General features: G+C 40.6%; 1 protein-coding gene across 2 annotated transcripts; it reads left to right on the plus strand.

The window, feature by feature from the left end:
- The first annotated feature begins 1,002 nt into the window (after positions 1-1,002).
- Positions 1,003-21,807, plus strand: SPARCL1 (SPARC like 1). Of its 2 annotated transcripts, XM_069781114.1 has the most exons (11): positions 1,003-1,535; positions 8,284-8,401; positions 8,531-8,584; positions 11,341-12,507; positions 13,642-13,711; positions 14,365-14,483; positions 15,066-15,186; positions 15,981-16,117; positions 18,804-18,952; positions 19,803-19,951; positions 21,363-21,807. In XM_069781114.1, the coding sequence occupies exons 2-11, from the start codon at positions 8,348-8,350 to the stop codon at positions 21,389-21,391; spliced, it is 2,049 nt and encodes a 682-aa protein (XP_069637215.1). In that variant the 5' UTR covers positions 1,003-1,535; positions 8,284-8,347; the 3' UTR covers positions 21,392-21,807. The 2 variants fall into 2 exon arrangements, with proteins under 2 accessions (XP_069637215.1, XP_069637224.1); XM_069781123.1 differs by lacking the exon at positions 8,531-8,584.

The following is a 21,807-nucleotide window of genomic DNA, read 5'->3' on the forward strand; positions in this document are numbered from 1 at the left end:
TTTAGTAATGCACAACAAAAGAAAAAACAAATGGGAAGTTCTGAAATATCACCACTCCTTTCAGACGCTGTCTAGCTGACAGACCAGCAGAATTTCAACTCCAATAGGCATGAATTAGTTTCCAGGCAAAGAAGCAGAGATAAAAGGGGAAGGGATTTAAAGAATTTCTCATGGGGTTTTGACAAAGTTTTATTTTCTGCTTGGTCTACAGAGGGAGGGCTCAGCTGTGATTTCGGCCTCTCTATTTTTTTTATTTTTTTATTTTATTAACAATAAACTTCAGAGTTGGCCACATAAAACATGGTAAGTTTTCATAGATTTCTCACTGTGTCCTGTCTAATCACCTTCACAATGTCTATTACCTTTCGGGATGAACAGAATAGAAGCTAGTAAAACTGTAACCTTAAAAAAAACATATTAAAACATTATCTAAAATGACTGAATTTTCAGTTATTTGCACTACATTCTTACCATTCATACACTTTATTTCATTTTACTTTGACCTCTCTACCAATCATGTCATCACAATATGCAAAGCGTCCTTGTTAGCAAGACACAATATGGACAGAATGGAAAATTGGAGGCCTGATCCGCTGACTTTACCGCATATGCCCCTGGAAGCTCCTCTGGTCTTAGGCTGGTGCATCAGCTCCTCTATTTCTGATCTGAGAACCTCCCAGAAAGTATTCCAGTTCAGGAGGTGCATTTTATGGAATAATGAAATGAGAAGAAAAAAAAGAAAGATTAAACTCCTTAATACTGAATCATTACAAAACCAAAAGCCACAAAGCATCTGTTGCAGGCAGACACCACTTGTAGAGGTTTTCGCACTTATACTAGCTTGCTCTGTACTCTTGCTATCAAACAGACGGTGCAGCCATGGCAACAGCTTCAAAATAGCTAACTCCTAAGAGTTATGTAAGACTCTCTGACTGATCCTACTTTTTACATTTTTAAATTAGAGCTTTGCTCTTCACTCATCTACCTTCTTCCTTTTTACATGCTTACACATACCACGTACAGTATATCGAAACAACGCTGAAAAGTTTAGCAAGGACCAGCATCCTCTGTGCTTTACTTTCCCGCAGGCCCACAACGTGACTGCCCCGGCTGATCCCTTAGTTCAGCTCTTCTGGGGCCAGCCAATGCGGCAGAAACTATTGCACCCGCTCCCTTGGGCTCCCCTCCCCACAAAAGACTAAATATGTCCTTCCCACACAATGGCTGAGCTCCACTGGCCCAGAGCCTGTGAACACTGAATGGTCTTTCTGATTCAATTAATTCAGCAGAATTACACTAGCCCATTAACCCCCGCCTCATCCCATGGAAGCCTAGAAGATTGTTTCCTTTAGTTTTAACAAGACCCATAGAGTACCATCTTCCTTCACTGAAGCTTACGGCAAAACACTCTTGCTGAGAGAGTCTATATCAGACACCAAAAAATATCACAGGAAAAGCAGCAACATTTTGCAAGGCTCAAGGATTTCCAGTTCATCAGTGGCTAACCAAGAAGGAGCACCTCTTCTACTGCTATGGTACTGTTTCTTCTTTATTTTTAATTAAAACCTTAGAATGCCTTGTATCTAACCCTCTGCAATTTTTTTTTTCACTTACTGTGAAATAGCTGAAGCTTTCAAGAGTATTGTTGTTTGTTTAAGGATAAATAATTTCAGACTTTTATGCCTAGAACAGAAAGAAATTTCTTTGTATTAGAAAACACTATATAGTTATTGTGTTGAGGAAGATGACCTTTATTTTACTGCTGGGACCATTATTTTCCCTGTGTTCCTGCAAAACAAAAAAGCATTATGCGATGGCCAGCAAGAGTCAAGCAAAATACATGCCTCTTGCAGAAGCATACAATCATCCAGCTGAAAGCCATAGTGCGATCTGATTTCCCAACACTTGTCAGAGTCTCCTATAATATCAGTTCAGGAGCCTTAATCCAACAGACAAGGCCACAAAAAGCAGATTCACCCTTCTGTTTTCCCATAATGGAGAGGAGAGATAGAAACTGTGGCTGGTCTTGGAGGAACCTTTCACAAAGGTGTTGGTAGAACTGGTAAAAACCTGTAGCAAACAGGACATCCATGAAGGAAATGCAGATTCTGGGAGACACAAAACCCACCAATTGATATAAAATATAGAAAATAATTCTCGCTACTAAAGAGGTCTCATTTTGACCCTTCTCACATTAAATCAAAGCAGCTCGCTCTGAAAAAATACCCAACAACCTAAAAACCCAGATCTCAACAAGTAAGAAATAAAATCAAATGGTAGAAGGGAAGCGTAACAGATCAAACAATTACATTAAGTTAATGTGAATGGTTTATTTAAAAACTGTTTTAACATGTCCTGAAATACTGTTGGGTTGGGGTTTTTTGCATTCAGCCATCAAGGACTTACGGCCAATGGCTTCTGCAGCTGTAAAACCGGTAGCATCAGAGGGATCGATTCTCATTAGCAGCTATTTACTGGTACAGAATGAGTGGAATAGTTTTATGCTTTGGAATTTATTTTTTATCACAATCTCTTCTTTTACTCAGATCAGATCTCTGCCCCAAACTCTGCCTTTTATTTTTATATATGTACACACATAAGCCAGCTTATACGCATATATAACATGTATACACACACACTCTCACAAGAGCTTTTGAAACAGACCTAGACATAAGAATGTGCTGTACCAGTTACAATTCAAGAGTATGTGTACATCTTGGTTATAGAAAGAACAGACTTTGCACAGAGAATTCTCCATTTCCACACTCATGAGTTCACCCTTGCACACAAATACTCATACACAAAACTCCATCCACTCAGAGTATTAGTGCTGTGATCACCACCTGGCTATGAGGACTACATCTTTACAGCATTTATCAGTGAGAATGTGGGCATCAGCACTTCTTGCTAACAAGCTTGACACGGCACCAAGCAGAGACCTTTTACAATAATTACAAGACATCCAAATTTATTGCCGTCCAAAAAAGTTTCAATGGGGTGATTTAAAAAAAATCACATTACATGGTTTCTCAATGATACTTTGGGTATATATGAAAGAAAGCTCAATTCTAAAACTTCTCTATCATTTTAATAATTAGGAAAATAATTTCACCTGGCTCAAGATTTTACAAAGGCTTATTACCCAAGTCTCATCCTCATGAAATGAGCATTCATGCCCATTTTACACAATGAGAAACCGAGTTCCAAAGTTGACCTGTTGTCTTCCAGATCTCTTTTCTAAATTCCAGACAACATCCACACTCATTAGCGATGGCAGAGTATTGGGCAACTTCATCTTCTAGAGTTAGGTCTAACAACAAAAGCCTACACAGACTTTTCTGCCAATGGTACAGCTGAAAGTAGGTCAGTCTGCACAATTTCTTTTGTTAAACATAAGGCATTTGTCACCTTCAACCACAGCTTCTGCAAGTTAATCACTTCAGGGTGCCATTTCAAAAAGCAAGAGAACCTGCTAGGTCACAGCTGCATGGGGTTTGCTATTTCAGTGGCTGACAGCAATGCTGAATCAGAAACAAAATACAGAGACAGCAGGAAAGACTGCATTTGGTATCTCGTCTATTCTTGAAATTCTCTCTAATTTTCAACTAAACATGCAGACTTCCTGCTATGAGCAATGAGAAACAGTGAACCCTGGTGAAATTCCTGGGTGATTGAGCTAGGCTGGTGTACAAATTGCATGTGGTACAGCATAGCTGAGAAGGACAGGCAAGACTAGCAGGCATGCCAGATGCCATTACTTCAAGCCCTCTAGACAAAAATAGTATCATTGATCAGTATTTCAAGCGACTGCTGACATACTATTAGAATGGCAGCCCTTGTGCGGTCTTTCTGTCAGGGATAAGCTCACAAGTAGTCTCTCTGATCCCCGAGAGTGCATTGCTTGAGGTTCAGCAAAGATGCTGGCAACTGCAGAACCACAAGGAATGAAATAACCCCTGAGCAGTAGTCTCCGCAACTGAAGGTCACAAGCAGTCATCCGAGATGACTGCTAAAACTTGAACTGTTGAGTTATAACCTTTGGGTTTCCAAACACAAGACACACAGTCATGAACCTTTAAATGGCACTTTTTTATGCACTTATCTTAAGGATAAACTGATGTTTAAGTCGTGATCCATTTTTCCAGCTCTCCTTACTGGAGGGGAAAGCGCTATTGTTTGCAAGTTCAGCAAACCAAGTAGATGGATAAGCATTCAATCTTTTAAAACCTACTGATGTATCAGAGGTTTCAGTTACCCCATCATACACTTCTGTAAGTCTGATCATAGGCTGGGACTGATCTTTGCCATGCTCAGCAGGCCCTCAGATGCATACAGAGATGACAATGCAGGACTGTTGCCTGCAGCCCGTACTCAGACAGGCAACCCTTCTCAAGTCCTGGCAGAGGCTCTCAAGAGCTGGACGTACTTTGCTGTGCAGCAGCTGCAGGATCCTACCTCGGAGCAGTCTAACGTGGCCCACTGCATCTGTGTTCAATAAGACTGAGTGCACCAAAGCACCCGTAGCTCCATCTCAGCTCAGCAGCTGTGCACTGTCCTCTGAAAAAGGGTCATTCAAGGGTTGTTTACTTAGAGCAATTATCACATCCACATCAAGAAAAGCAATTTTTTTTTTTTTCCCATTTTAAACTGAGCTACATGTATCCTGCTGGGAACCCACTGCAATGGAATAAACAACTTGGAGCTTTTGCCTCCTCCAAGTTTCAGGCAAAACTATTCTTCTTTCCAAGCCTGAAAAAGGGGTCAGGGCCTAGTTAGTGTTGCTTTCTCAATACCCGAAGCTGAAGTATTGTTAAATTCTTCATTTCTTGGTAAAAAAAAAATCATACTCAAGAAATTTCATATTCATCTTTCAGCTAAGTGTTCCTACAGATTTTTCTGCAGAGTATAGCAACTGCATTTTTCCAGGGGGGTGTCTGCTTGCCTTTAAAATAGCTTCTTGTGTAATTGTTCTTTACTGACAGTTCTATTAATCTTATATGTCACAAAAGCTTGTTTTTAGAAATTCTGTTCTGTAGGACAAATTGGTAAATTAAAGCAAGAACAAAGTATCTTCACACTTAGATTTCAGTGTAAAAAAGTGAACACCACAATGCAGATCCTTGCAGCACATGACAGTTAGCTAATGCTTAATTTCTTCCATCGCCATAATCTTAATTGCCATATATTACATACAACCCACAGCGTCGTTTCTCATCTCTGCACCTGCTCAGGCTGGCTATTCTATTACTTCAGCAAAAATGACTTTTCCTTTCTAACACTGAAGGACTAAATGAGCAAGTACCAAAATCCCATTGCCATGAGCCACAACCTTTGCAGCAAAAAGGGCTGTAGGCTTGCAGGAAGAGTTGTGGGGTTCTTTCCCCTCACTAAGAGCTTTACCCTTCAAGCTGAAAATCCCTTGGCTCCTGCTCCAGCAAACCACCTAAAGCCCTTCACATGGATTATCTATAGCAAGCTTCTCCTGGATTCTGGCAAAAGGTCTTGGCATATTGCGCAGCCAAGCCCCCAGAAGCTAACCGAACACGGAGTGACACCAACAGAAACACTCCTTTCACCCCTGGAGGACAGAAGGGACCGCAGTCCCTTGTACAAAGATTTTTTTTTTTCTCCCTGTTGAAGCGGCTGTTGTGATTGATTTTGCAGCTTTTATAACAGTCATCCCAACTTCCCCTACTGCTCTCCCTTCATGAGTACTGTCAGCATTGAAAAGATCTTTGTGACTACGGCTATTGAACTTGTCTGGCAGTTTCCAGCCACCAGTCACAAACAGCTCCCTGTACTGGCTGCACAATGGGACTGGTATCACAAGAAGGAGACATAGAATTACATGGTTAGCTTAGAGCAGTCAGGTCCACCACGAGGCACCATCGAAACCCCAAAACTTCTTGCTCTGAGAACATTGGGAGGAGACACTTATTGCACAGGAACTGGTAGTGCTGCCATATTCATAAAGGCAAAACCCAGCAATTAACACTGGCAATACTTGCACATGCATTACAGTTTAAGCGTGTGTTTTGAAATGCTACTTAATGTTTGGGGCAGATTATCCTAGTAGAGGAAATATAAATCCTTGCAACTCATTTGGACTATCGTGACTAGAAAAAAAAAAGATACTCAACTAGACTATGTTCCTATACTCTATTCAAGGTGGTCAGACTTCCCCAATAATTAGACTTATGCTTCCTATGGGCCACTGTGGGCTAGTTACTAAGAGAAAAATACAAAAGCCCTGTCCTGCCACCTTCACTCAGGTTTATTGCAACCACTTTTTCATTACTTGGACAAAGGTGGTAGAGGCAACTTTTACGGCCAGTGACAGAGCCAAATTTGAAAATTGTAATTATAAATAAAATACAACTTGCAGAGCTTTTCATTTATAGCTCTCAAACTAGTTTACCACAACAAATATGACAAATGAGATTTTTAGAAAAAGAAACTCAGTTAAGTGACATGCCCAGAGCTGTGTTGCTCACCAGGAGCAGAGGGAAACAGAAATCAAGACTACCTGACTAATTCAAATAACTTTCCTCAGGCACTCGCCAGGCCTTCAAAAGCACGGTATACAGTATTTAGGGCTGTACATGAAATTGGATTATGCCCCTGCGTTTCTGGCAAGTCGCCTGCATGACCCTCAGTCTAACGAAACTTGCCTTAATCTGAAGTGACTGCCCATACACAGTCCAGTGAGGCATTTTGTACATGCTCATTAATGGCTTTTGTGGTATTCTGTCTTTCCCTCTGAAAATATCTTAAACAACTAACTCTTGGATGCCAAAGAGATAATAGATAATTAGATAAGAGATAATGTGGGGACTAAATCAGTTAACTGCAAGAAAAATAGTTTGCAAACTAGATAAGCCCCGCTAATGAAGTATTTTGCTCTTCATTAGCTAAAAGATATTGACATTAAATAACATATAACTTTTCCAAAGTATACACTTCAGATCTAAGCACAGCAGTAGCCAGGATGCTTTTGTAAGCTTCCACACAAAAAAATCAATGTAATGCTCAATGTAATGCTTCCTTCTTGTTTCGCCGTTCTGGCTCCCATAAACACAAACTCCCCTGGAATTCTCCTTTTGAGGTTTTGGGTTCCTCCCCCTCCCCAGGAAAAAACATCTAGGTGACCAACATTTTAAAACCATACATTGAGTGTCATGTGACTGAATACAGTTGACCTAACTGGCTGAAACCACTGCCAGTTTCTTCATATGCCAGGGACGTCAACCAGCAAAAGACAAAATGTTCTTCAACTAAAGCAAGATGATAGGTGTTTCATTAGTAAGGGGAGAAGCAGTGAAAACGGGCATGTGTTAGGTGGAAAGTGAAAATATTTTAAAGGGCAAGGGGGGCTGAAGACCAAGAAGACAACTTCCAAGGAAGAATAGCCAGTGGAATGACAGCAGAAACACAAGCAGAGTGAAAATCCTACTGATTCCATACAAACACAGAAAAAAGAACAGGAGGAAATTGAAAAGAATAAGAAAGCAATACAGTAAAAAAAAAAAAAAAAGGGAAACAGAAACAGAAACAATATGACTTGTTTATTTTTGCTTTTACCAGTGATACCACTACAGCCATAGAAACTTTCAGTTCATGTGTGCTGCAAAAGCGAGAAAATTTGTTGGTGACATCCGAGGTAAAAATGAGTTGCCTGTCTTTCACTCACATGAGGGTACTAGCATAGACTGAAGAAGTTCCTAGTGCATTGCGTGTTCTTCCAGCCATTCATCTTGCACACTACTGCACAGCAGAGTTGGGTTTGTTGCTTCCAAAGCAGGACTGCACCTGTCTGTCAAGCAGCCCGGACAGCATTTCTGGGCTTTGAGACCTGCTGAGCAGAACTTCACCACTTAATTCTTCCTACTACAGCCACAAAGGAGAGCAGCCAGGAGTCACCTTGGCTGTAGAGATGACACAAATAGGCACTGTCTTAGAACTAAATAAAAAGGGACATTTTTCACAAAGTATCTCAGAAGAGTGGATAAAGATTTACAGGGCTGAACCTATGTACATTCATAACTCTGCCTTTCAGTAACACCACTAGGCTTCGTGAACGCAGTCCTGTAAAAGAACTAAGACCAAAGTGTCCTCTAGATAAGCTGGTCTAACACCTGAGTTGACATAAAACTGAACACTGCGTGGAAATTTTGTGGGTCTTCAAACTAAGCAAGTTACAGCAGCCACTACATTGCTTCCATCAGTCATTTCTAGATCATTATACATAAATTCTAACTTTATTTCTTTTCATATTGCTTGCAGAAAGGAAGCCTCTAAACCCTACCACTGTACCATTAACTATTGTCCTCTACGAGGTCTGAAAAGCATGAAGGCTGTAGCTCTCTTCATTTGTCTTGTAGGATCAGCTTTTGCTATTCCAGTAAGTTCTCATCATGCTATTATTACTGGGCACTTAATTTCCCATTCTGTGAATACTCTGTGTTATCCCATTGACCTATACAAGATTTTTTATTTACATGCAGATATTGAATATATTTGTCTATTCTAGACCCATCCCTTAAACTACAAACTGGGAACCCATGGACAGAAAACTCCAGAAAAGGTACTCTTCTTGTTCTTTAAACATTAAGAGGCAACCTATATTATTATTAATCTCAAATATATAAAACACATTAGCACATATGTAGTGGTTGGCAAATTGATTTAGGTTAAAAAAAAGTAGGCCCTCTCACCCCAAGAATTAGTACCAAGCATCTCATGCATTGCATATTACATAGATAGAAAAAGAACAGGACAAAATCTAAAGCTCACAACAGAAGTTTCACTTATTTGAAAAAAACTACCTCAAATCAATCCATATAATCATTACATCCATATTCATACAAACAATAAGCTCCACTGACAGCCAAATCTGTGGTTATCGCTGCTCCAGTAAAAAAGGATGCAAACCTCAATTTATCACACCAAGTGATCATATGCAGTCTCAAACATGTTAAAATTTCAGTCATCATATGTTTCATTATTCACAAATACAGTATTAGATACAGCTCACCTTGCAAAGTACAGTGTGGCTGACAAGCCAGATATACAGCCCTGATGGTAATGAGACAGATGAGTTCACCAGCCCTATGCCATATATGCATGCTAATGACAGAGCTCACAGTTTTGTGTTCATGGTTGACCCAATTAAAATTCCTTTCTATTGCACCATTCGGGTGAGCATTTGTGGTTCAGATACAATGGACCTTGGCTCCAAGCCAATGGATGTTTTGGGAAAAACTAAATTCAGAGCATGCTCTGCAGTAAAAAATGCAAAATCCCAACTCTTATGCTAACCTTTTTTTTTTAATTATGAATTATATCCCACTCTGCACAGCTTTCCACATCCATTTCATTTCAACCCCAATGGTGCTCTGCATTATGAAAACCAAAAAAATTAACTTTTCTTAATGAAGTATCCAGCAGAACAAATTATGGTATAAACACTAGTCTGCAGCCTACAGCTGTCTCCCAGAAACGACTCACACAGAAGACACTTGCATGAACACAAAACATTGTAATACCTGACAAATCACCAGTTCCAAGTGAATATGCAACATCTATTAAAGTCCAGTTGTCCCCTAACAGTAGCTAATTACAGCTACATTGACCAAAATTTGCCATCATATTAAGAGACCCAAGTATCTTCACGAGCAACCGAGTTCTAAGTATATTTTATCTTGGGGACAAAGGTATAACAAAAAGCAGCAGCTGAAAGCCACATCCAGGCACGTCTCTGCATTGAAGTTGTGGCACGTAACAAGGCTTCCTATCAAGACATGAGCCACATCTTTCTCAAACTACTGCTTCAAATACAGGCACTCATAATAGACAATCTTAATGACTGTTTGGTCTTACATTTTCTAACTCTATAGAACTGGAAGCCCTTCAAAGATGACTGCTTTTTGCTTAAAGACATATAATATGTTGTACACAGCGGTGCCCCAAAACACATGTAAAAAAAACCCTGCTCTTGAAACTTTTCAAATGTTTTAAAATCAGCTTGAGATGCTTGGTAATACATAGATCACTTTTTATAAGGTCTTCAGGAAGTGTGCATTTAATCTGGAAAAGCTTTTCACTGAATTTTGTTAGATTTGAGCAAACATACAGTCTTTCCCTGAAAAAGTTAGAGTTGGAAATGACATAGCGCATATATTGCCTAGTACTTCTCCTGCATCAGCAAATACACTAGGCAAAAGACAAACTTGTAGAACACTCAGATACCACCTGACATTAGGAAATACGATATAGCTGATCTGCCAAGAGCCAAATTAATATTTCTAATCCTACCATTTAAATTTGTATCAGTATTTGTTAGTGGAGTGTTTGTTTCCAAGTAGTCATGACTCTGCCCACACTAAAGGAAATGCTATCGCAGCAACTTGGGCACTGAGGTCTCATCTTCACAAATAAACCCCGCAAAAGCTTTAAGGAAAATCAGCATCAGGTGCTATATTGTAATAAGCAATAAGCAACACTGAACATCCATAGGTGTTGTTCAGAAATACATCAGATGTTGCTGCTATTGGAAGTGCCTGTACTCACGCAGCAGCTGCTGTGATGCTAACAGCAGCAGAAAGACAATTGCTGCAGCAAGAGCTAACAGTCATTTTAGTACCTGCTTTCTCCCCAAGCATTTGAACCTTTTCCACTGAAGTTACTCTTTTGCTATTGGCTTGACAGCATGCAAAAAAACAAAAAAAAAAGCCACTCAGCAAATACCTATGACTCCTGCTAGTGAGCTTATGATACAGTAGTTGCCACCAAATACAATAGTTCCTGAAAGAAGCAGTGATGTATCAGACTCAAAGTAGATGAATGCATTGATTGTGAAATAGTTAAGATGCAGTGCGCTCCTCAGGAATTACTACGACGACACCTTGTGAAAGGTGCTCTCTCTCCCCTGCCCCTCTTTTCCCAGGCCTCTCATTTATCTGTGTAGGAAGTTGAGTATCACATCCCTCTTCTCTGAGGTAAGTGATAATTACTGCAGCCTACAAGTGCCTGAAGTTATGACGCTAAATTATTAATTAAGCATTTTGAGATTTCACAAGACACCCGTATGCATCTATCCCCTCTGAGATCTTAAACACAGGCTTCTTCAGAAACTCCAGCAATAAAAGAAGGAACAGAAACAAATTTGCTGAGAAATAGAAATGACATCAGCTGTGAATTTCGTGTTCTAGACTACCTTAAGAGGAGCATTTACAAAAAAACAGTCAGTGTCATGTTTTGCAATACAAGGCAAAAATAACATTGACTTCAAATAAATTCTAAGATTTATTAATCTACTTGTTAATTTTTTCTTTTTTTAAGACTGAAGATATTCATCCTGAAGCCCCAGAGGAAGAGAACACAGGGTATGTAGACAAGGGTGATTTGCTGCCCAGTCACAAAAACCTAAACCCAGAGGTATCAGTACCAGAAGCTGAGCACAGGGCTGAGCCCCAGACCACTAGAAAACAAGGAAGAACTGGTAGCGAGCATCAAGTGAAAAATACCCTAAAAAGCATCAATTTCCTTGCGCTGCACAATAAACCAGGTTTGGCTTCTGGTAACCAGGACAGTGACTCTGGAAGCAGTGGCAGAGAACAGTCCAGCTCCGAGCATTACCAGTTCAGGAAGCATGAGAAACACAGTAATACAGCCAATCGACATGTTCTGGGCAATGCAGAAAATCCCGTGGATGCTCTCAGTCTTGATCGTGAGCATAACATGTGGAAATATAATAAAAATACAGTTGGCCTATCTGAAAAAAACAGTGAAAGTGATGAAGAAGGAGGTCTGGAAGAAGAGGATGAGGAATGGGGTGAAGAAACTGATTACAGAGATACGAAGCACAAAGGCCGCCAGAAAAATCAAGGTAACCAATACAAAAGACAGCAAAATGAAAACCATATGCAATCCGATGAAATCCTGAGAGATTCTAGTCAAGCAATCCGGATAACCAAGAGACATGGTGAGAAATCTGGCCTAGAGGAAGAAGAGAAGGAGAACAGCCAGAAGAAGGCCTATAAAGAAGAAATCCCCCTCTCTCAAAAAAACCATAATGAAGATCAGGACGATAAACAGCAAAGACAAGAGAGGAAAGACAATATTCAATATCAAAGTGATCATGACACAGTGGTGAAAAGACAAGATATGGAGGACAGTAATGTGGATGATGATGGTCACGACAGTGGTGATGTTGGAGGCGAGGAAGATCTCAGCAATACCTGGAAAGAAGCAGCCTATGAGGAAGAAGAGAGAATCCAGAGTAATGACCAGGAGAGCACCAGTACTGAGCATGAAGAAGAAAGAACCACTGAAGACGACACTGCAGTTCGTAGAGACACTGAAGATTACCAAGATGTCAAGATTAAAGGCCTTACTCACTCTGAACAAGATTATTATGTTCATGAGCCACCTAATTCTGGCAGCGAGCAACAACTGGAAACGAGTAGCTCTGTTCAGAGCATGAATTCAATGGAAAGTGAAGATAAGGTAAATCCTCTTTAAAATAAAGTTGGAATACTAGAAAAAGGGGGGAGGGGACCAGTCTCAAATTTAAATTCCTGATGACTGAATGGACATTTTGGAGAAAATGAGGTCTAATAATTTATTAATATGCAGAAGTCTCATCTCCCCTCTTATTCACTATTCATCTGGTTCATGCTGTGTCACTTCACATGTCACATTTAGATGAATTGTACTAGAAAGGAAGTGAGCACAACTCATGTAAGAGCTCCAGCCCTGATGAGCTGTGTAATGAAACATACAAATAAATATGGACACACAGACACAAAACCTGGAACCCAGTCTCAAGCTGACTAGGAAAGCCTGTTCGCTCCTCTCTCCCAAAGATTTTTAAACACTACCATACAAAAGTGAACAGCTTGGAAAGGCAGGGCTAGAGTCCTCAGAATAATTACCATCCTGGTGGCTAGGGCACTTTCACACAAGATGAAGGATGTGGGTCTTGTCCCTTCAAAGGAGAGTGTCCCATACCCTGGTCAGCCATTAGATAAGCAGTGGACTATCAGGGGTGTTCTTCAAAAGAAAGGAGGGAGTTTTCCCATGGCTGCTAAATATGGATCTGCAATATTAAAAAAAAGATGGGACGCATCCATTTGAAAGAGGGCAGGCACCTCCCCACAGCAACAAAGAAGGGTCAGAACTGAAGATGTATCCTTCCCTTCTCCTCCTGCTTCACATGTCTGGCCTGGCAGCTCACGGTGCTGCTGCTGCCAGGGACCACTGAGAGGCAGTTCATGCTCACTCACCTGGAGGGCCCTGGTACAAACTAAGACTTGAAGCACCAATTCTGCCAACCTCAAAGCACCATGCTGCTATATATCAAATACTGCAGAACCTCCAGATGCTCAGGTCTTACTGAGCTCCTGTTTCACTCTCTCCACCTCCTACTTTTTTATTTTCCCCAAATAACTGAGTGCCTTAATGCTACCAGAGGCTTTATGTACTTCTCATGTATTTTGCATAGCAACCTCTTTCTGCTGAAAGCCAAGCAAACTGTGCCTCAGTCAGCTCTATATTTGTACCTGAAAAAATTTTGTCCAAGTATTTTTTTTCTTCCCAAGATTTACTACAACTTCTGCTTATGTCTCCGTGACTGTACAGATTAAGACTACAGGCAGTTCCTATGGCAAGATGGAAAGTGCAAGCAACAGGAGCGAGAAGACTCTCCTGGGTAAGCCACAAGCAACGCCATCATGTAACTGCTAACTCTCTGCAGCTGGGGAATCTGCTGGTCTGCATTTCTTTTCTGCCTTTGGCAGCACATGATTTCACATGACTGAACTGTGCTTGTGCATAATCCTGCATTGCAGTTATGTTTGCAGAGAATCCTTTCCATACACCCTTGGATTTACTCATTTGTTTGTGAAAAACATGTGTAGACAGTGCACAAATTCATGTCAGTTATACAGGAATGGGAATTACCTTGCATTGAACCCATTCAGCTTCAAAATAGTAGCTTGAATTCACTAGGAGTGGGACAAGTACCAGTGCTGGATTCATCAAGGCCAGATAGGATATATTTCACCAAAGGAAGCTGGAAGTGAATATCAGTCCTTACAGAAGAAACAGCTTTTTCTCAGAAATTTATTTCCCCATCCAACTCAAACCTGGGACTGCTAGAAGTCTCACAAAACCCCTCATTTAAAGTTTGGTTTGCTTTATTCAATACAAAATCCAGTTGCATTTTAACAAACTTGGAAAAAGCACTTGACTTCCTGGTGAATATTGGGCTGTATTTTGCTTTGACTGTGAATAGTACCTGACAGAAACACTTGGCTTGTCCCATCCCCTTTAACAGTCCCTCCTTCTTGCTATGATTGCTAGACCCATGTAGGAACTTCCACTGCAAAAGAGGTAAAGTCTGCCATGTGGACAAACAAGGGAAACCCAGCTGTATTTGCCAAGATCCTGCTGCTTGCCCTTCTACCAAAGACTATGAGCATGTAAGTATTTTATTCAGTGCCCAGCATGGGGGAAAGCCAATAAAAATGTTTACAAGTTAACACATTCCCCTGCTATTATTTAGAATAATTCTACCCTAAAAAGCATGCAAGTGGGTAATTGTAGAAGTATAAAGTAGCCAAACTCACTGACTATAGCTTGAGAATAGTATGAAAACATGTAGATACATAGTACCTAAAGTGATTTGCTTCACTTAGTCTCTCAGGGATCATAGCTTTTCCATGTCACTAAAAGTTCTATTTATCCATTTGATGTTTTAGAGCATATATTGAATACTAGTACATATCTAGTATAATAATCCTGTACCATCTCAGAAACTATATTACTGCCACACAAAAATAAATACAAGTGTCTCAAAACTGGGTAAGTACAGACAACTAATCCTTACATAGGCATATAACAACTAGAATTTTTAATACTTCTAATCATATGTATTCCCTGTGGGTATTCACAACTGCTACACCACACGTTAATGATACTTTTATTATTGTAATGCCTAGATGAGTGACCAGAATTTTTTCTCAACACAGTAGTGGTGGTTTTGTTTTTCATTCCTCCTCTAGGTTTGTGGTACAGATAATAAGACTTATGATGGCGCATGTCAACTCTTTGGCACCAAATGTCAACTTGAAGGGACAAAAATGGGACGCCAGCTGCACCTAGACTATATGGGCTCCTGCAAATGTAAGGCTTGATTTTCTATGAAGAATTCACCTAGGTATAAAGAGCCAGTAACCTTAACCACCCAGCTAGCCCTAAGTTATCTACTTTCTTCCTGTGCTCTCCCCCTTCTCCATCAATTATCTGCTAATTAACATCTTCAAACCCTCAACATGTCTAAAAAGTCACTTTTTCTTTAATTGAGGGTATTAAACATCTGAATCCTAAAGACATCCCTCTTGTGCTTACACCAATTTGTCGTCAACTCTGTCTTCCTCCTGCACTTACACACTCCCATTGCTATAGCATCTGAAGATGTTTTTTAATACCTTGACCAGAAAACCAGCATTTACAGCCAGTTAATAAATGAAAGTGTCAAGTCCAAAAAAAAACCCCAAAAAACTACTTAGATGCCAAATGCAGAAGTCAGGATCTAAAAGCCAGAATTGATTTCTAAGCTCTTCAATTGCTGCGTACTCTGGGAGGAAAGTGCATTCCCAGCCACAATATTCCTTTGCTGTTGAGAACTCTGCTTTCATGCAACTGACTGATAAGTTTCACTGCACAACTCTGCTCAGAAGCTGCACAGATATATAAAGGTTGTGGCTTGTACAACTGGTTAAAAGTGTGCACCAAAGAATTGTATATTCATAATTCAACACATTAGTCGCATTCCCAATTTTATGTATGAGCAGCTCCATCGATTTTAAGTTTAACTGGAAGTTTGCTAGTGAGAATCAAATCTAACTTGGCTCAGAAATGCTCAAATGGGGACTTAACAGATCACTTATTAACAAAAGCTTTCCTGTTTGGCACAGACATCCCCTACTGTACTGATTATGAAGTGGATCAGTTCCCCCTCCGGATGCGAGACTGGCTCAAAAACATCCTCATGCAATATTATGAACGTGATCTGGATACTTCTGGATTTCTAACTGAAAAGCAAAGGAGTAAGGTCAGCAACCCCTTTCACATAAGATCATGCAGTTACATTGTTAAAGCTGGATTAACCATGTCAAAAAAAAGTGATTCACCTTTTATGAGTTCTCCCATTTCCTATGAGCATTCACTTTCTGGTTAAGGCAATTTAGACTCAATTAGATTCACAAGTTGCAAAATACATTTACACATCCCCTCACACACATATAAGCTGAGACACATTTCTGCTATGAATGTTTCTTTTGTCCAAGCAAATGTGAGCCAAGTGTATTAACCTGAAGTCAGTGTCTACAGACAAGAGGCACAAAAGTCAGAATTAGTGCACACCTAGATAAACATCATTCACTTGAGAAGACATGTGTCACAACCCAGACTAGACAGACCAGGGAGCCCTGCTGAATTCAGAATTCCCTCGGGCTAACTTAAGGTGAAATGACACCAGTCGATCATCAGTTAAACATTTTATTCATGACAGAAGCAAACTGAATTTGGGCGGCATAACAGTAGGTGGTGTGGTTTCTCACAACAGGAATTGGCACAGAACTACCTCAGTGAACCCTGTAACCCGTGGTAACCATGTACATCAATTCATGGAAGACAATAAGGAGACCCCTCCCATCGAGTCACAAGGTTCAGAGCAGACCCCCTTGCTTTCCAGACTCCCCCTCAGAGAGGAGCCTAGGGGTGGCTGAATCCACTCCTAGTCCCAGACTTGGTCAACAGTTTGTGTCTAAAGGGATGAGGTATAGGGATTATGGAAAAGGAAAAAGAAAGAGAGAACAAGACAGGAGGAAAAAAAGGAAGAGAAAGATTTCACCGGTCCTGGGTCCAGTGTTGGTACAGTCAGCTGAGGGGTCCAGTTCTGGTGGGCTTACACACCTGGGGTTTCAGTTTGTGTCCTTTTATTATCCTTGCCCCTCCTATGGGTGGGCACTCAAACTCATTAAGCTAATTAGGTGTCCTGATCAGTTTGTGAGCCTTTGGGAAATGGGTCAGTGGGCTTGGGGGTTGTTTGGGGAGTAACTTCCCCTTCCCTGCAGACATGATCTTTTGCCATGCATGGTGACCTGTCCTGCTCAGCATATCAGAACATCATATCAAAACAGCATGGTGAATTGCCCTGTTCAGCATATCAGAACAGGGAACTGTGCACCCTCCAGCATGCCCTCCCCATCCTGTTGCTGATCAGCTGCTTTTCACCTGTGATTCCTTACTAGGCAGGGTTTGTTATGTAGAGATCGTAGTTAGGCAGAACTTGCCCCACCAGAATGTTTGAGATGTAAGAGACTGAAAGAGTTAACAACATGAAATGGCTTCTGTTCAGGGAAGTGCTTTGTGACAAACCTCTTGGAAAGGTCAACTAATACATAGATAAGGATGACCCAGTTCATGCAGTCAATGCCATTTTCCAAAGGACTTGAGGAAACTAAGCAGTCATAAGATTGAAGGTCTGGATATAGGTAACTTATTAAAAGACAGAATAAGAGAGAACAGCCAGCCAAGAGTTCACCTGTGAAGTCCAATGAGTTGAAAAGACTTGTGCCATTCAGGTTTCGTTAAGTGACCTGGAAGATGAAGGTAGGTGAGAAAGTCTGAATACCTGTGTGTTGCCAGCAGAGGAAGAAAGGCTTGGACTCACCATCCAGAAAACTGCTCAAGGACCTCACAAGGTTGAGCAACTGGGCAGTCATGCAGCAGGATTTGAGACAGAATTACAACAGAGAGTTTAGGGGACCCTCATGGGGGCAGGGGATCCCTGCCTTGGACCGACCAAAAGCAGCTCCTCTTCTGTTCTTGAGACACACCTTGTACTTGGCCATCAATACTAAAGTACCTGAAAATGCACTCAACAGTTAAGGGTATTGTTTGCACTTTTTAATGCAGTCACATACACTGTCCATCTACACCACGGTATTCAAGGGCTATAAAATTACACAAGTCTGATGCTCAGTTTTAAAAGACCTGCTTTCTACCATCCAGTTAGACCTCCAGCATCACACCACATTGGCTTAAAGCAGAGTAAGCATCTATTAACATTGGGCCTTTTTTTTTTAGAGAAGGATTTATGTCAAGTGAATTGGTGACAGTAGTTTGTTTTTGAAGATAGAGATGTCATAACTGCCTAAAAAGCCATAACTGTTAGAAAATAGTTTAAGTTAAACCAAGACCTGGGCTGCTTTAACTCAGGAGTAGGAGGTGCACGCACTAGGTCACAGCAGGTTTATAGCAAACATGCTTGAGCAACACCAAAGACTACTTACACAGTTACCAAGAGGGACATTGACCTACCCAGAACATCTCATACTAAGTATATGAATTAGATGACTTCTGAGATGGCTTATTTCACACCAAAAGCTGACTTGCTTCCCTTGGGAGAAAAGATCAACAAACGTGACAAAATTGGTTTTATCTCCTATCAACCTGAGGCTACTGCCCTGCTTAGCTACGTCTGACAATTAGGTCACAGGAATTTCACTTCCTTTCTAGTTACTACCAAAGTTGACATGGAGAACAACAAAAATCATCTGGACTACTTGAGGCAAGCTTTTCATGCTGTGCATAGTCACAAACACTAAAACCCATTTCCCATGGTATTTTATCAATTTTCATTTCTCCAAACCACCTCCTTGCTGGATAGTTCTCTTCAGGACAGATCTTCATCCATAAACAAAAAAAAATATCAATTTCTCTGTTGTGTTCAGGTCAAAAAAATCTACCAGAATGACAAGCGCCTCATGGCTGGTGACCACGCAGTTGAGCTGCTCCTGCATGACTTTGAGAAAAATTATCACATGTATGTGTACCCTGTGCACTGGCAGTTTTATCAGCTTGATCAGCACCCTGTTGACAGGTAAAAAAAAGAAATCTTTGCAGGTTCAGTCAAAGGATTCTCTGCATACAGGACCAGTCCCTCAGCTGATAGCAGCCAGTATCCCCCTCTAACACAAAACTTCTCTCATTGTTCTGCTAGAGACATGTCTTAGGTCAGAACCTCTTGCCTTTCATAATCATCATGTATCACACCTTAAGCTATACAGTGTCTTAATAGATACTAATGCCCTGATCCTGGAAGAAAACAAGGCTCATGAAATCCTGTTATTAATGAAGCTAAGAGCTACAGGCTAAGTACAAAGGGCAGAGGCCTGTCAGCAATAATTCACTAGTGAGGTACCCATAGTTTTCAACTAATACAACAGAAGTCTCTCACTTCACGAAGCAAATATGGTAAGGACAGCACCAGTGTCACAGTTCAGAGGAAGCCCCCAGCTTCTGAGAACGACTCGGATTTCAGGCTTTTGGTCATGACACTCAGTGGTGGGATCCATGTTTCAAGGCTGCAGGCCCTCAATAGCTCATGCTGATCACAATGTGTTAGAACAGAGCTAAGCACCTTTGCAAGCTTGGTTTCCTGAAGATTAATGGCAAAACTCCACAACTGATGAGTTGTGAACAAGTCACAGTAATACTTGTTCTAGAAAAAAGTTAGTGAACAAACAGCAGTTAAAACATTTTAGTTTATCAGATATTACACATCATTGTCACAACCTGGGACGTTCACTACAGAAGGAGCACAACAGAATCCACCGGGGCATCTCTGTCAAAGCCATCATTGTCAACTTCTAGCAGCTTAGATCATCTTTGATGATCCTGATGATTTATTAATGAAATACATACTAATGAAATACTGCTCTTTCTTTCAGATTATTAACACACTCAGAGCTTGCACCGTTGAGAGCCTCCCTTGTTCCCATGGAACACTGCATAACCCGTTTCTTCCAAGAGTGCGATGGAGACCAAGACAAACTCATTGCTTTGAAGGAATGGTGCCACTGCTTTGGGATTAAGGAAGGTAAACCTAAAAACAGGCAGATGTACAGGACAAAGCGTTCCTGTCAAGACTAGGCATGTTCTCAGACCACAACATACGGGAGAGAAATTGTAGCCAGAAGCTCATGGCTACTGTGCACAGAGGCAAATGGAACAGTAACAAGAAGACTGCAAAAGGTGCAAGGTTCATGAATTGTTTTATAAAGATAGGAAAAAGTCATGTTTTCCATGAGGAAAAATTTGGGATGTAGTTTGTAGTAAATATCAAATCATTCCTGTGTGGTGTCTGACCCTATGCTCTGCATGTCTCTCTCTCAAAAAAGTCTATTTTATCCTTCAGTACGAAAAGAAAGGCAAAGCGAGCTTGTACTATTAAATCAGTGGTCAAAGCATATTGATTGAAAATGCATTTAAAGATCTCAAGCTAAGTAGGGAAAACAACCAAGATCTCTCACTGATTAAGTAACTATGCTCACCTCTAGATTACTATATACAACACAAATGTTGTCATCGCAGTGTAGTTGCAGGCCAAACCATCTATTAGCTAACCTGCCAGATGCAACACATGCTCAGATGGTGCCCAGCAGACTGCATGCATCAGGAGGCTTAGGTAGGGACAGTTTCCAAATCCTAAATGGGTTAGGCATATGTTTGGTGCAGCTCAAACCATAGTAAGACATCTCTAGGAAAGCGAAATGCTAGGTACTACCATGCTGGTGATGTCTCTAGAATTAGGCAGCAGCTGAACAGAAGCTGTCATGACAGCAATTTGAGATTTACATGACTACGTTTAACCTAATGCATTCTTTTCCAATCTACCTTCTTCTGATCTAGCTCTGAGTAATAGCTGAACAATACTGCCAGTCATTAAGCAAGGGTAGCAGTAGCACAGGTTAATCCTAGAACAGTTACATGACAGAAGGCATTTGGCTAAACATGTGGACTAAAAAATGTGTTCAAAATCCTACTAGCAACTCCCTAATTTTAAGTGGAGGCTGATTCTGGTCAGAGGTCAGATATGCAGAGCCTTCACTCTGCCCAGAATTTTTCCAGCTCTTCTGATGACAATTTACCAGTCACAAACCATATGTGGAAGTAAGTTGCAAGGAGTTATCATAATACACATGTACTCCTGCCAATAATTGTTCATCCAAAGAGGGGTTTAGGGTCAGTCATTTATGAAGTGGGGGGTGGAAGGGATTCTTGGCTCACAAACAGATCAAGGAGACCTAACACTAGACACACCTATCAAGAAGGGACTAAATGAGCAGCTCCTGAATATGATAGCAGCAACCATACTTGTTTTTTGTTATGGATAGTGTTCCCCTACATAAGCCCTCTGAAACTTTAGTGTATCACTTTCTTGATAGTGGTACAGCATAAAAATGTCTCTTTGGCATCAAACATTAATAACATTTTCTTCTTTGTTGCAGAAGACATAAATGAAAACCTCCTGTTCTGAGTCTGGCTGAACAGAATCCTAGTGCTGCACTAGAAGTGGTGAAATATGTGAATCCTGTTTATTTCTGTAATTAACAGCTTCATAGCTTTCAAGATAAAGGTGGCATAAGGTCAAATAACACAAGTACAGAGAAGTTCTACATTCATTAACAGCAGAAAAATTTAACTACTTCAAGTGGTACAGAGCCAAACCACCAGTGTTTTCTCCCACATGTACCCCCGATCTCTCTGAACCAATAAATAGTACTAAACTGATGACTTAGCTGTTCACAAAACTCTTCAGTAGAATTATAGGAAGTGGATTTTACCATATGCTGAAGAAAGTTACCTTGAAATAGGACTTGTTTCCTTTAGTTACTGTATTGTCAGTTTAACATGCTGCATAGAAGCCTCAAATAAAATAGAAGTCTACCTAGA

This window comes from Haliaeetus albicilla, chromosome 1 (genome assembly GCF_947461875.1).
Source record: "Haliaeetus albicilla chromosome 1, bHalAlb1.1, whole genome shotgun sequence".
Lineage (NCBI taxonomy): Eukaryota > Metazoa > Chordata > Aves > Accipitriformes > Accipitridae > Haliaeetus > Haliaeetus albicilla.

Bases quoted from the DNA above. Each gene is read 5' to 3' on its own strand.
- SPARCL1 (XM_069781114.1), top strand. From the start codon at position 8,348: ATGAAGGCTGTAGCTCTCTTCATTTGTCTTGTAGGATCAGCTTTTGCT. The intron at 13,712-14,364 runs GTAAGCCACAAG...TATGATTGCTAG, and splicing joins GAGCGAGAAGACTCTCCTGG to ACCCATGTAGGAACTTCCAC. The intron at 19,952-21,362 runs GTAAACCTAAAA...TCTTTGTTGCAG, and splicing joins CTGCTTTGGGATTAAGGAAG to AAGACATAAATGAAAACCTC.